This window comes from Akebia trifoliata, chromosome 16, assembly GCF_017979445.1.
Source record: "Akebia trifoliata isolate Shusen 1 chromosome 16, ASM1797944v1, whole genome shotgun sequence".
Classification (NCBI taxonomy): Eukaryota; Viridiplantae; Streptophyta; class Magnoliopsida; order Ranunculales; family Lardizabalaceae; genus Akebia; species Akebia trifoliata.
The window spans coordinates 4,993,120-5,006,409 of NC_141390.1; the positions used below are offsets into that span (position 1 = coordinate 4,993,120).

Below are 13,290 nucleotides of genomic sequence, written 5' to 3' on the forward strand. Positions count from 1 at the left end.
AATATTTCATTACGTTCATAGACGATTTTTTGCATTATGGCTACCTTTATTTCATTCATGACAAATCGTAATCACTGGATGTATTCAAAAGCTATAAGGCTGAAGTTGAGAACCAACTCAACAAAAGAATCAAAAGCGTTAGATCTGACCGTGGTGGTAAGTACTACGGAAGATATGACGGATCAGGTGAACAACTTCCAGGATCATTTGCGAAATATCTAAAGGAATGCGATATCATCCCACAGTACACTATGCCAGGTTTGCCAACTATGAATGGTGTTGTTGAAAGACGAAACAGAACACTTAAGGACATGGTAAGGAGTATGATTAGTCATTCTACCTTGCCAGAATCACTCTGGGGAGAGGCATTAAAGACCGCTGCATATATACTCAACAGAGTTCCAACTAAGACGACTGAAAAGACCTTATGAGTTTTGGACAGGCAAGAAGCCCAATTTAAAGCATTTACATATTTGGGGATGTCCAGCTAAGGAAAGGCCATATAGGCCAAATGAAAAGAAACTGGACTCAAGGACTATCAATTGCTATTTTATTGGATAATCCGAAAGGTCCAGGGGTTACAAGTTTTATGATCCCACGACTAAGTTTATTTTTGAGACGGGTAATGCTCAGTTCTTTGAGGATGTTGAGTTTGCCGGGGGAAAAAGAGTTAGGGACTTTGTCTTTGAAGAGGAATATGTCAATATTCCTCTAATTGCTATTGACACTGACCAAGAATAATCTCTTATACCTGACATTGTTCAAGAAACAACTCTAGATCAAAACAATCTCATTGAGCCTCTCGTTCAAGTTCAAGAAGTTGTTCCAGAAGAACAAACTTTACAACCTTAAGAACCAATACCATTAAGGAGATCTACTAGAGAAAGGAGAAATGCAATTTCGGACGATTATATTGTGTTTCACCAAGAATATGAGGTTGACATTGGAGTGATGGAAGATGATCCAATCAATTTCCGTCAAGCCATAGAAAGTTCCAATTCTCAAAAGTGGATTGATGCCATGAATGAAGAGATTAAGTCCATTAAGGACAATGACATATGGCATCTTGTCCCATTGCCTGAAGGTGCGAAGCCTATTGGTTACAAATGGATATTTAAAATCAAGAGGGATTTGAAGGGCGATGTGGAGAGGTACAAGGCACGTCTTGTTGCTAAGGGCTTCATACAAAAAGAAGGCATCGATTATAAAGAGACTTTTTTTCCGGTTTCATCGAAAGACTCTTTTAGGATCATAATGGATTTGGTGGCGCATTTTGATCTTGAGTTACATCAGATGGATGTTAAGACCGCGTTTCTCAATGGTGACATTGATGAAACGATTTATATGGTGCAACCAGAAAACCTTATATCAGGTAATGCAAAGCAAATGGTTTGCAAATTAAAGAAATCCATCTATGGACTCAAGCAGGCATCATGTGAATGGTATCACAAATTTCACCAAGTTATTGTCTCATTCGATTTTGAGATAAATCTAGTTGATGATTGTGTATACCACAAGTTCAGTGGAAGTAAGCATATTTTTCTGGTTTTATATGTTGATGACATACTGCTTGCCAGTAACGATACATGCTTGTTTCATGAAACTAAGAGATTCCTAGCAAGGAATTTCGAGATGAAAGATCTTGGTGATGCAACTTTTGTATTAGGGATTCAGGTACATCGAGATCACTTTCGAGGTATTCTTGGATTATCACAAAAGACTTATATTGAAAAAGTTCTCAAGAGATATGGCATGTAGGATTGCAAACCAGGTGATACCCCTGTGGCTAAAGGAGACAAGTTCAGTCTCGATCAATGCCCCAAGAATGCTTTTGAGAAAAAGGGAATTCAGAAGATTCCTTATGCTTCAGCACTAAGGAGTCTAATTTATGCTTAGGTTTGTACGCGCCCGGACATTGCGTACATTGTTGGGATCTTGGGCAGATATTTGAGCAATCTGGAAATGAATCATTGGAAAGCAGCCAAATGAGTTATGTGGTATCTACAAAGAACAGAACATTACGTGCTCACATATAGGAGGTTGGATAAGATAGAGATCATCGAGTATTTAGACTCCGACTTTGCTGAATGCCGAGATAGTATGAAATCTACGTTGAGCTATATCAACCTGTTAGCAGGAGGTGGTATCTCCTGGAAGAGTACTAAATAGTCTCTTATAGCCTTTTCTACCATGGCAGTAGAGTTCATAGCGTGTCATAAGGCATCCAATCATGGAATATGACTGCGAAATTTTGTCACTGGATTGCGAATTGTGGATGGAATTGAAAGACCACTTAAGTTATTTTGTGACAATAAGTCAGCAATCTTGTATTCCAACAACAACAAGAGTTCCACGAAGTCAAAGCACATAGACATCAAGTTCCTGGTTGTCAAGGAAAGAGTTCAGAGTGGACAGTTGTCTATAGAACACATCGGGACAAACTCCATGGTTGCGGATCCGCTTGCTAAGGGATTGCCACTTAAGGTCTTTCATTATCACACTGCTCATATGGGTGTCATGTCATTTGAGGATATTCAGTTTTAGTGGGAGTTTGTAGTTTTAGACACATTTTTAGTTTTTTTTAGTTTATGGATATTTTAAGGTTATTTTCTACAGAAATAAAGTCTTTTTTCTGGTTTATTCAAACTTTGATTTTAGTATGGTTTGATCTCACTAAAGTTTAAGGTGGACCAGTTAGAAATAGGCATGTTTAGATCACATCACATGTAATTTCCATGCTACACATCTATACTTGATCTATGTCATTTGATTATGTTGATATACGTGATCAGGGATGGATTTAATCATGATATATGTAACGAAAGTCACCTTGGTTCTATGTTGACATAATTGATGGACGAGATTGTTCGGATATACTTTTGGTTATGACAGCAAAGATTTTGAGTTCATAAGATATATAGTGACATACAATTATAAGGTAACATATATATATGTAGTCCAAGTGGGAGATTGTTAGATTTATGGACGTTTACATATATATATATATATATATATATTAATAATAATTGTATGTGATTTGCTATTATAAAAGTTTTGGCCCAAATTAAAAGTGATTTAACTATGTTTAATATTAAATGGGCCTAGGTTGTCTCATAAAGTATGAGTATGTCTCATAAAGTATGGGTTCATATGTGTAGATACTCTATTTGTAATTTCTAATTTTATGATAGGCCAAATTAGAAATAAGGAGAATATGTGCAGTTATAAAAGGGTTATGGTCCCCAAATTATATGTATGATTCTTTTCTGACATCCTATCATCAGAAAAGTGAGAACCCCTCTCAAAAGAAAATTATACATACTAATTTGGAAGATCAAGAACCACTAGACCGAAGTATTTTGACGGTATTCATGGATTCAGGTACGCTTCCGCATCTAGTTTATTTTCTTGATGATTTAACATGATAGATCTTTGTTTTATGTGATGTTTTTCACATTATGGATTTTATCCAACATAAACCACTCTCTCTCTCTCTCTCCCCCCCCCCTCTCCCCCAACTAATCATCTATACTCACCATAAAGAAAATTAATTAACTCAGAAAATAATTTATATTCAATTCTCTCTCATCTTCTGTGAGAAAAGCCATAAGAAATCAATCCACACAGAACTTCAAACTTTGATTTCTCTCTACTAAACCATCATCATTGAGAAATTGAAACCACATACAACAAATAAATTCAGCAAAAAATAAGAACTGTAGATCAAAGTTTCATACTCTAAAATATTTTGAGCCAAATCTCTCTTAACAAACTCATCTTTATTGAAAATAAACGTAAAAATCTACCATCTGAACCGAAGCAAAAAAAAAATGATTTCCTATGAAGAATTAAGTATCAAAGTTTCATGTTTTTCAAATCAATCTCTCTCTAGTCTACTTACTCAGATTCAATAAAAAAAGGCCTAGTGAAAAATAAAGAAACATAAACACTCGATAAGTTTAGCAAATATATATATATATATATAGATATATACATCTGGAAAAATGATTCAGTAAATTAGATCTTGAAAATAGATGCAAGTATATCAAATAATCAACAAAGAACAAGATCAGTAAAATAGGGAGAATACAAACCTAACAACTAAGAGATTGAGAAGCGAGCTTGTTAAAAAGAGCTTTCTCTATTTTTTATTCAGATCTTAATAGCGACATGAAAACGAATTGAATGAACTCTCAGAATGAAAATCGAGACTCAGATCAGAAGAAAAGTATAATAAAAGTGTGTGATCCCAAAGAAATAGGACAAAAAACCCCATTCTCTCAATCGCGAGTTACTAGATCGTGTGGTTGACGATGATTCATTTGGTTCGATGACAACCTTAAGAAAGAGGTAGAGAAGTAGGTTTTGTAGAGACAATAATTAGAAAGTGAAGAGACAATTAATTGCTATGATAAGAAGAAATTCTCTTTTTATATAGGTAAATAAATACATAAATAGATTTGATTTCAAATGTAAGTGTTTTTAACAAGAGATAAAAAATAGAAGCAATCTTTTCTTTTTCATATAGGTATAATATAATAATAGGAAGGGTGTTAAGTAAGGCTAAAGTGTTTTCTCATATAATTTCTTTTCATAGATGAGAGAATTGCACTACAGTAAAATAGGGATATAGCGACGGTCTCGACCGTCGCTATAGGTACACAATACCGTCGCAAAAGCATCTAACGACAGCCAGGGAGGCCGTCGGTTGTTGTCGCTAAAGGGTCCATCGCTGTATGTATATGAGTTATAGCGACAGCCGCGCTGGCCGTCGCTATAGAGTATTATTTTTTAAAAAAAAAATTTAATTTTACACCAGCCCCCTCATGTATTGTTGAATATTGAAAATACCCCTATGTTTTGAAATTAATGACCTTGACCCCTATTACCAGTATGAAAAGACCCAAATGCCCCTCCTATCTTCAACTTTAAAAAATCTATTTGCCAATCCAAATTCTAATCTACAATTTGAAACTCCTGCAATAAGCAATCCAGATGCATACAAGACAACCTCCACTTGCTTGATTCCATTGTGGATTAATTCGGTAGCATGTCTCCCTCAAATCTACAATACTTCGCCTTACTTGTCGTGATAACAACACTATTTTGTGGCAATGTTTCCCAAATACATGTATACTTGTTTGATTCCATTGTGGATTAATTCCAACACTTGGTAACTGCAACCACGAAAAATCAAAAAAATAAAAGATCATAAGTAGAATTTTAAAAAATCAAAACTTTAAAAGCACAATTGAAGATGAATCTATTGTGCATGAATCGGATCAAGAATTATCCCTACAGATCTGAACAAATCCAATTTCTGAGGTAGCTTTATTGCAACAAAATCGTTGCAAATATCTTATAGATGAAAAATGATAATCTAGGACTAGTTTAGAAACAAATTGCAGTCTAGAATCATACAAATGAAGATGAAATTGAACTATAAAAACCAATCCAAAGACATGATTTTTAGCACTAATTCAACTAAATATAAAGAACAAACATGAAATCCATAACTTTTAGAAAGAACAGATGAAATAGATCTCACCATCCACTACGTCATAATGTGCGAAAAACGACTGTCCATGAATACCTACGTCGTCCATGAATCCCTCACTATCATTCCTACTCTCTATCCATGAATACCACGTCGTCCATGAATCTACACATATGCACATACATGTGTGTGTGACAATTTAAAAAAAATTCATGTATTTATTGTATTTTTTTAAGTACCTTTCCCTTAAGTAGCCAACATTAGTGAAGCAAATAGGAGCATCAATGTGAAGTATGAGAACTCCAGGAACGGTATCGGCCACTAGATACTGATCTACACTTCTGTAGATCATGGAGTTAGGGATGTTGCCCATGACACAGGTTCTTGGCCTTGCAGTAGCAAGTGTATTAAGAGCAGCTTTCCTAATTTCACCATCTCGTTCCAATGTCAAACCAGCAACAAGTTGCAAGGACTTCAAATAATTATAGTACCCGTCGACATTTAGAAGACCAATCTGTACCACATACACATAAAGTTAGAACACCAAGTCAGGTTCATGAAGTCATAAAATTCCCTCAAAACAGAGGTATCAATCAAGATAATAAAAAGGCACGGTAAAACTTTCATTTTGATAGGTGGTTGGTTAAGTGTAAGATGAGGTTTTGATCCCAGGTCTGGAATTGCTGCACACAGTTTCAGATCAATATGACCCATACCTGTAGCTGGAAGGCTAGCTCTAGCCCTTTCTCCTGCGAAAACTTCCCTTGAATGCAATTCCTATTTTACATATATTCAATAGAACCGGTTCAATACGAATCAAAACTAAAACAATATGAGCTACTAATTCAAACCTAGTTACAAGAAGGGCAGATAAGAATGTGAACAGTGGCACACCTTTTGAGTATCATCCATAACTGCCTTGAGGAAAGCCACATCATGTTCAAGTCGTACATTGTCAGAGTGAACGATATTTGATAGGCTGTTGGCCTCTTCTAGTGCAAGCTCTACGCTTGCCATCTTCTCTTTCAGCAACTCCATTTCCTTCACTGGTCATACTTCCAGCAATATCAGTATGAATTCATCTAGTGATTTCATTCTCTGCTCCATTGCTTGAAAATATCAAAATTGGTTTTACTAGCAGAGACGATATAACCCATGTCATTATACATTGGTCTATCCCGAGGTAATTCAACAATGGTTTCACACATGCTCAATATATATATTTTTTGTTAAATTTTCTAAACAATCACTGATTCAGCTTATGACAGCAGAAATACTCAGCCCGCACATAGTTTTAGAATCAGGGTCAAGTAAGGTGTGTCCTGTTCCTATAGAATAGGAACAGTGTCTATGTGGCACATCTTGGTTGGAGTTTAAAGAACATCGGCTCCTAACCAAACCATTTTCTACTTTGTGCGTAGCCCTATGTGTTTTATCTCCAACCAAGAGGTGCCAAGTAGACACTGTATGTGGCTAATAGCCTACTATAGGAACGGGACACCGCTCTGGATCACGACTCGTAATTTTCATAAAATTATTGAAATTCAACGGATTAGAATCAAGTTTTATAATAAGAACGTTAAGGCGAGATGGTTTATCAAATATCTATTAAAAGCTCTATTGAATCAAAATTCAAGAACATTTTGTAGTTTAAAACAGACCTCAATAGGTACAAGAGCTGTTCGAATGACCCTGCATATAAGAGATCCACCAGAACCAGAAATTAACAAAAAAAAAAAAAAAGCATTTTAATAAGAGCCAGAAGTTCATAGCTTGGTTTCATTATTAAATTTATATGAAAAATACAACCATCGTGATATTTCTTAGTTACCCAAGAACATGGTAGCCACCATCATAAACTGTCTGAGATATCAAACCCATCAATCCATAAACCAAATCAATTCTCCTTTTCACCTGTAATAATCAATACTCATTAAACATAAAAGAAAAACCCATAAAAGATTTCACAAAAGCAATCAAAAGAAATACACAAAAACTACCAATTAATTAACTAATATATGACTTACAACCCAAAATATGAAAAACGAAGAGGAACTCAATTCAAAACAGCAAATACCCATTAATCAGAACACTTAAAATCATTTAAAATAACTTTTCTGGGATGGCCTAGAATCATCTGCTGCCCATACTGCAATTTAGATGGATATAAGTGTGGTCACTTTCAGAATTTAAGGGACATTTCAACCTTAACTTGACACACATTTCAGTTGTTGGAAACACCAGCCTCAACAAACGTGCTGCACAGACAAGTCATCCAATAAATTCCTTTTTTATGGGTAAAGTATGTCATATATAATGAGATGTTTCGATAATAAGGTCTCAGCATATCAGTGACGTGTGGTGCATACTAGGTGAGTGTCTCCAACCAATGCTAAATTTCATAAAATGGAATGGGTTTCTAAGTTAATGACAAGCACAACCCCTGGTAAAGAACATCAAATAGGTAGGGTCATCGTCATCTATGCCTTTTCTTTGATTCTGAAATCATTTTGTTATATTGTTTGTCTTCTTTTGGATTAGTGTTTGATCTTGCCTAACCAAATACATGTATGTATCTATATATATATAAAGAGTTCCTCGAGTAGGTGAAAGAATTTAAAGACTGCTTTGGAAATAAATAGGGTATGGACTTGAATCAAGAAGTGAAATGGAAGCTATGATCCTTGAATTTGCAATAGTAAATGATCTTTCAATAGCAATTTTGTTTTCGAAAAGAGAAATAAAAATTTAGTTAATTCAAGAGTAGAGCAAATAAAAACTTGATAGACTTTTCTCTACTTATGGGAAATGAGCGATCAATATGCAAAGACTGTCAAAGATGTAGGCCTTGCACCAATGGGTGATAGGCAAAATTGATTGCGATGGTTTAGTCATGTGCAATGATAACATATGACGGCATCAGCAAGAAGGAATGTGCGAGCTGAAGTTATAAGGGAGCAAGATTATTAGTAAAAAGGGAATCAATTAACATAGTGAGTATGAATATAAAAGAAGTTGAAATAGCAGAAGACATGGCTTTAGATATAATTGAATGGAGGAACATGATTCATTAAGCTGACCACAAATATTTTGGTAAGGCTTTACTCATTATGATAATGAGTTCCTTAAGTCAAAACGTTTTCCGATGATACATGACTTATAGCTGAAGTATAAACTAATATGTGGGCAGATGTCCAATGGAAGGTCGAAAAATGAAGTGAGCAATAACACAATTACCCATAAAACAAAGTATAAAGATTTATATTATACAACAATGCAAAAAATATAAATCAACATGAAGAAGCATCAGGCAAGGATTCACTAGTTTTATAAATTATGGCTTTAGAAGTTCTTTTTATGTCAAGAACCTTATCCATTCAAAGACACCTGCAGCACAAAGCGAAAATAAGCATAGACGAAAGTGATCTTCACTAACTTATGAGAATTTATAGCTAGGACATGGTAGAGGTAATAATATATCAATAAAACACCACATTAAATATTCATACCTTGCACTTCGAGCAACCCAGCCAACAAGAATTGCAGGCCATGCTAAGCCTCGAATCTACCAAGAAAATAACAGTGAATATATTAAGAAGACCGGAAAAAAAAAAGAGAGCACAAAAGCAGCTTTGTGACACAAAGTAATTGATTTATAACTTATCAAAAGAAAATAAAAGACGGAGAGTTAACATTCATTTTAGAGGTGAAAAACTCAACCCTGATTATTTCTAAAGCAGATTTGCCGCATAATGTAAAACAACTTGATAAAAGGTTTACTTGGTAAATAAACCTGGACGTATGCATTTGCAGCTGGTACTATATGCAAATTCTTTGGCCCAATAAAAGCTGAAGAGGAACATAAAAAATAAAAATAAAAAGTCAACTAGTCGCTGGATGTGCTTTTCTTTGGAGTGCTTCCTTCTCTTAACAATAAATGAGCTTTAAGAAAAAATAACAAGACAGAAATTCCACAAAAAAATAAGAACTACTTCGAAAATCATGCCAAATACTTCGAAGTTCACACTAGAATGGTTTAATGAGCCCAATGTTTTATATAGTAGCATTTGGTAGGGCACGTTGTGCTTGAAATCTGAATCTACTATGTGAGTGGTCCACAACTTTTTGGTAACAAGTAGTTAAGGCAAAAGCAACACCAGGTGATCCCACATGAGTATGTTCTTCAGGAAACCCCATATGAATAATATGTTTTAAGGAATTTGTGTCCTAAGGATAAAGATAGAACTCATAACAACAAAAGCAAAACTATAAACAATGAAAGAAAAAGGGAAATATACTAGCTCACAAGGCCACAAAAACATGAAGTAATAAATTGGACTTGTGCTCTCATTTACCCATTAAAAAAGGTGATGGAACCAAATTAAGTGCATCAAAGCAAATGAATTACAAATGGAGATGTCCTCTTTTACTATCGTGTGTATAAATATTTGATAGCATGATCCTACATTGTTGATTTTTCAATCTAAAAGAAGTTGTTTGGGATTTCACAGTAATTTTGTCATTTTTTGCAAAATGAAGGGCTAGAATCAAATTTAGGCAATCCTATGGCTACGTTAAGTAGGTGCAAAGCCCCACCCCTTGTAATCAACACTATTAATACAGCTTCCCCCCTTCTCAATTTCTTCATCTTCTTCTATTCTTGACACATTAAGGTTCTCGTTCTCTCTGATTATGACAGTTTACTCCTTCAATGCAAAATAGTGTAGCTAAAATATGTGGTAAAAGCTAATCGTACCGTTAACTGCAACTATCAAAATCAAAAGACATTATGCAAAACATTCACCCACAAATGTGAAATGGTGAACCTACCTTTGAAGGTACAAAACCAAACTAAGATGAACTTGTCCAAAGATAAATTAATGAGGGAAGAGAGAGTGAAAACCTGTATTAGGAGAATTTTGGAGTAAATGGTTGACAAAGGATTGAAGTTGTAAATGGATAAACACATCTACAATAACTTTAAACTAAAAATCAATAGTACAATTGCTAGAAAACCAAAACAAGATTTGTTGTTTGCCACTGATTTTGGACAACACAAGAATTGACTTGCCATGTTTTAACCCCATTAAACATCATTATAACCCCAATCAAATCCTTTACCATCAATCTTAGTTAGTTCCAGCCCCTCTAGAGTCCTTTAAAAATACATCATTGTTTTAAACCCAATACACCTTGTTTTGGCCCCAATCAAATCCTTTTGCATCAATCATAACCTTTTCAAACTGGTAACTTATTCCCTAAATATTGTCTTCTTAGTTGTTACAGATTCTATTCAACCTTTCAAACACTAACAGCTACCCTTTCCTCATTTTAACCAGTGACCTTTGATCTATTCAAACCACGCCATAACCCAAAACCTGATTTCAAATGCCCTGGGAAACCCTTTATAATTCATTTAAAGAAACTTTAGAACCAAAATCAACCCCTCCTAGATTCTAGAAGACCCATTGATTGCTTTATATCTTTCCTTCTAATTTTTCTGAGATTTCTTAATCATTCAAAGGTATACTAATATTATTGCTTTCATTGCCCATTTAATTAATATGGTTGAATAGGATTCATGTTGCCGACCCGATTTTTGGGACAAGGTGGAGATGATAGCAAAGATAAGAGAGAGCATGAGTTCAAGAATTATAAAATGGGAAAAAAACCAGGGTGTATCAGAATTAGTCATAACATACAAAGCATTAAAAGCTTGTAATTGTACACAAGGACCCATTAAGATGGAAATGAGCGAACCTGAGTTTCTTGAGGCAAACCATTCCGCACCCATGAACGACAAAGTGCATAAATAGAGGCACCATCCAATAATCTAACCTATATAAAGAACAAAGGATCATGAAAAGGCACACACCAATGAAACATAAAGCCATAACAAGTTTCACACATTTAAGGAAGATAACATATATTAAAAAGTGACTTCTAACTGTACTCATTTTTTAATAGAGGACAACCAAAGCAGAAAATCAGGATAAGAACCCAACAGATACTAGGTTTTCCACAGGATCAAAATGAAATAGCCGAAATTCAAAATTTTGGACATATTTCAATAAAATCTGGTATAGTAAATAGAATTTAAAAAAACGTTCTCCTCTGTTCTATTTTTCTAAGGCCAACTAATAGCTTCGCTGAGAAAAAAAATAAGTACTTCAAACAAGGATGAGAAACCAACATATAGAGGATCAACTCTTTATCTATGGGTAGAAGCTAGAAAACTACTACTACAAAGATTTTGGTTCTGTTGGTTCCCTAAAACTCAAAAAAAAATCCTAAAATTTTCGTTAAAATTTAAAACCTTGGCAAGACAGTATGCCAACATATCCATCCAGTTTATTCCACATGTTCAAAGATATATCTTTTGAAAACCTTAGATCATTTTAAGCATACCATTTTTTATTGAGACATTTACTGGGCAGACCTATTTGTTGCAATTTTATTACAAAATCTCCCTTGCTTTATCTCATTCATTACTTGAACAAACCTTACTTTATGAATCATGCTACCATGACTTAGTAAGATTTCAAACCTTACTAATGGTCGTTGAGTTACACATGGATAATCAACCAGCTGTTCCTCCCGTTGCATATGTAATTACCATATATCTAACACTAATCATAAAAGAGAATTATAAAACATATGCTCAAATCAAAACTAACAATAGCTATGGCAGTAATGGACTCATTCATCCATTGATTCTCCTCTAGTAGATGCTCAAGCACGATGAAAGCATACATTCTTGTGAACATGCTAGATAGTATGAAATATAGATAGATTAATAGATACAATGGTCCAGCATTGTTCCGTCAATATGGGATAATCAAGTTTTGCAGCTAATCTAATGAGAAGTTGTTTCATGCCTATGAAAACAAAATCCATATCTAAACATAGCAACCTGAATAAACATTTAACAAAGATCAAAACAGGGACAAAAGAATGAATTGAGATTCCTCTGTCTTAAGTTTGAACCCATGCGACAATCTTCAATCAATGCCAACTTAGCAAAACAATAGTAAATTTGAGCAAGCATTTAAAAGAGGACAAGTACAGATCCCAATACAGCATTCTATAATCAACCTTGATTACTAAAAAATCTTAGAAAAAGTATTAAAAACCTAGAAAATGAAATCTAGGGTTTAGGGTTCGATTGCTACACTGTAATCAAAAGTATCAATTTCTTTGATTAAAATCTTCACAATAAAAATGAAAAATTAGGGTTTTGGTTCGAAACTAAACCAAAAATTGAATTAAATTTATAAAAATTGGGATTTTGGTTTGAAATCGAACCAAAATTTGAATCAACACTATAGAAATTAGGATTATATAGAGAGAGAGAGACCAATAGCTCAGCCTCACAAATCAAAAGAAATAACCAAAAAAAAAATCACTACGTGAGACCGATAGTTCAAACCCTATAACAGAAAAATCTAGGATTTCTATTTCGAAGGAGATCGGATTGATAGAAAGAGAGAGATCGACAGAGAAATACCTTAATTTGAAGATCCGTTTCAAAGGAGATCTTAAGTTCGACTTTGAGATGAGAGAGAGACGGAGAAACTTCGTTTTCGAGCTTGAGATGAGAGACAGAGATCAGCGTATGTAATCAAGCTTGAGACGAGAGACAGAGAAATCAGCGTTTGTAATCAAGCTTGAGATGAGAGAGATCAGACTCTTCTATTTTCGAGCTTGAGAAGAGAGACAGAGAATCAGCGTTTGTAATCGAGCTTGAGATGAGAGAGATCAGACTCTTGTATTTTCGAGTTTGAGACGAGAGA

General features: G+C 34.6%; 1 protein-coding gene across 10 annotated transcripts; it reads right to left on the reverse strand.

Moving 5' to 3' along the window:
- Window positions 1-5,909: 5,909 nt before the first annotated feature.
- On the reverse strand, window positions 5,910-13,290 carry LOC147382397 (uncharacterized). Of its 10 annotated transcripts, none has more exons than XM_086429390.1 (8): window positions 13,005-13,290; window positions 11,258-11,335; window positions 9,291-9,346; window positions 9,007-9,062; window positions 7,329-7,411; window positions 7,159-7,189; window positions 6,392-6,543; window positions 5,910-6,011 (listed from the first exon to the last, which is right to left on the reverse strand). In XM_086429390.1, the coding sequence occupies exons 2-7, from the start codon at window positions 11,320-11,322 to the stop codon at window positions 6,541-6,543; spliced, it is 294 nt and encodes a 97-aa protein (XP_086285516.1). In that variant the 5' UTR covers window positions 11,323-11,335; window positions 13,005-13,290; the 3' UTR covers window positions 5,910-6,011; window positions 6,392-6,540. The 10 variants fall into 10 exon arrangements, 9 of the variants coding, with proteins under 9 accessions (XP_086285516.1, XP_086285515.1, XP_086285511.1 ...); XM_086429389.1 differs by having other exon boundaries at window positions 6,392-6,631; XM_086429385.1 differs by lacking the exon at window positions 7,159-7,189 and having other exon boundaries at window positions 11,258-11,330.

Excerpts from the sequence above, each read along its gene's own strand:
- LOC147382397 (XM_086429385.1), bottom strand. The coding sequence starts at position 11,322 with ATGGTGCCTCTATTTATGCACTTTGTCGTTCATGGGTGCGGAATGGTT. Across the intron at positions 9,347-11,257 it reads GTTTGCCTCAAGAAACTCAG|CTTTTATTGGGCCAAAGAAT; the intron begins GTTCGCTCATTT and ends GTTCCTCTTCAG. Across the intron at positions 7,412-9,006 it reads TGGGTTGCTCGAAGTGCAAG|GTGAAAAGGAGAATTGATTT; the intron begins GTATGAATATTT and ends TGATTATTACAG.